Below are 1,792 nucleotides of genomic sequence, written 5' to 3' on the forward strand. Positions count from 1 at the left end.
TTGTGTGTAATTTTTCACAGATAAAATAATGTCCAACCAGTCATGGCATATTGCTGCCCCTCCCTGAGCCTGGTTCTTCAGCAGATTTCTTCCTGTTATAAAGGAGTTTTTCCTTCCCGCTGTCACCAATGTGTTTGCTCATAGGGGAATCATCCGATCTGTCGGAGTTTTCTCTGGTTCTCGGTATTATTGTAAGGTCTTTACCTTACATTATAAACTGCCTTGAGATAACTGTTTTTGTGATCTGGTGTGATAAAAATGAAATTTAACTGAAAACAGAATTCCAAGATAAAATACACGTTAGCTAGAGATGCCTACAAAAAAAGTCATCTGAACAATCATATATGAGATATTTGTGCTCTTCACTTCTCTTCTTCCTCCTCTTAATATTTGGTTCGATCAGGCAGAGCTGCAGAAACTGGAGCAGCAGAAGCAGCAGTCTGTTGATGAAATGAGGGACAGGAAGACGTACATGGAGAGAACGGTAGAGATGAAAAGAGACGAGCGGCAAAAGAAGCAGCAAGAGCTGAAAAACATCACAGAAGAGCTGCAACGACTGCAGGATTCATGTAGTCGACTGCAAGAGCTGGAAAATAAACTGGCTGAAGTGGTGAGAATGCACACACACACGGATCATGATGTTTTTGAGGTTGTGAAATCATCACAGGTGGATTTCTTTGATATTCTCTTTTTCTGGATCAGAGACTGGATATATCATGTGTGTCTCTTACACTACATTGATCCTACTCTTTTACAGCTTGATGTATTTAACCACTGACTCTGTTACAGCTGCTTTGTATGAATCACAGTTCAAAAGCATCCTTCTTTGTCTGACACTTGTCTCCTCTTGAGCCTCTTTCATGTTCTTATATCATAGATTGTGTTTTGTGTGTGTTTCTCTTCAGGAGCGTGAAGATGCAGTTCAGAGCTCCAGCGTGGAGGAGCTGAAGGCCGAGGTCGAGGAGCTCCAGGAAGAAAAGGCTGAACTCGACTGCACACAGAGACAGCTCGACGAAGAGATGGAGACACTCAACATGCACACAGCTGCACTCACACAGATGGACATACTGAAAAAGGGCAAAGTAATGAGGAACCTAAACTCACTTGCTGCTGCTTTTCTACTTCTCTTACTGATCATCTCCCTTCTTTCCCTTCTCCCCTCTCATCTTTCCTCTTTCTGTCCTCCAGGCCGAGATGGAGGAGCAGATTCTTCAGATCCGGTCTCGTCACTGTGAGGATCTGGTGTCTCTATTGGGCCACTTTCCAAACAAGAAAGAGCTGGAGGACTGGGTCTCTTCCAAGTCAAAGGAAACCAGCAGCACCGGGGACAGACTTACAAAGCTCAAGTTAGTAACATTTAAGTAGAAAACAATGCTTTTAAGATGGATCTTTTCCCGACACTCACCACTGTTACATTGTGGTTTTCATCTCAGAATGGACTTGGCATCAAATGAGCAGAATAAAAGCCACATTACTGCTGAGCTGCTGAAGAAGGAGCTGCAGTTAGCCACAGATGAAGAGAAGTTCTTGAATGTTTGCAGCAGTCGAGATCTGGAGCAGGACCTGAGCAACCTGCAGAGAGAGCTGGACGAGATATTCAAGACAAAAGGTAAATGGTCTCAAACAGGAAGAGTAGTAGCTTCTTTGAACCTTGCGATCAGTTTTACGTGGGACCTATTTTCTTACTACTGTCTTCATCCACCAACCAAAAGAATACTGCAGCTATGTGACATTAGGTCGTCTGGGAGGTGCAGCATGAACGTTTACATCCTGTCACGCTGTCAGAAGCTCT

At 43.6% G+C, this 1,792-nt stretch overlaps 1 protein-coding gene across 1 annotated transcript in view; it reads left to right on the forward strand.

Annotated features, from left to right (window-relative positions):
* Nucleotides 1-1,792, forward strand: part of LOC102205147 (DNA repair protein RAD50-like) — a gene marked incomplete at its 5' end in the record, with an annotated part of 11,229 nt that overhangs the window by 3,178 nt on the left and 6,259 nt on the right. The window contains 3 exons of the mRNA XM_005754013.1: nucleotides 906-1,082; nucleotides 1,189-1,346; nucleotides 1,434-1,609. Coding sequence (XP_005754070.1) covers nucleotides 906-1,082; nucleotides 1,189-1,346; nucleotides 1,434-1,609 — 511 coding nt within the window. The remainder of the gene's footprint in view (nucleotides 1-905; nucleotides 1,083-1,188; nucleotides 1,347-1,433; nucleotides 1,610-1,792) is intronic.

This window comes from Pundamilia nyererei, unplaced genomic scaffold (assembly GCF_000239375.1).
Source record: "Pundamilia nyererei isolate P.nyererei 1_Seehausen unplaced genomic scaffold, PunNye1.0 scaffold00494, whole genome shotgun sequence".
In the NCBI taxonomy this organism is placed as follows: Eukaryota; Metazoa; Chordata; class Actinopteri; order Cichliformes; family Cichlidae; genus Pundamilia; species Pundamilia nyererei.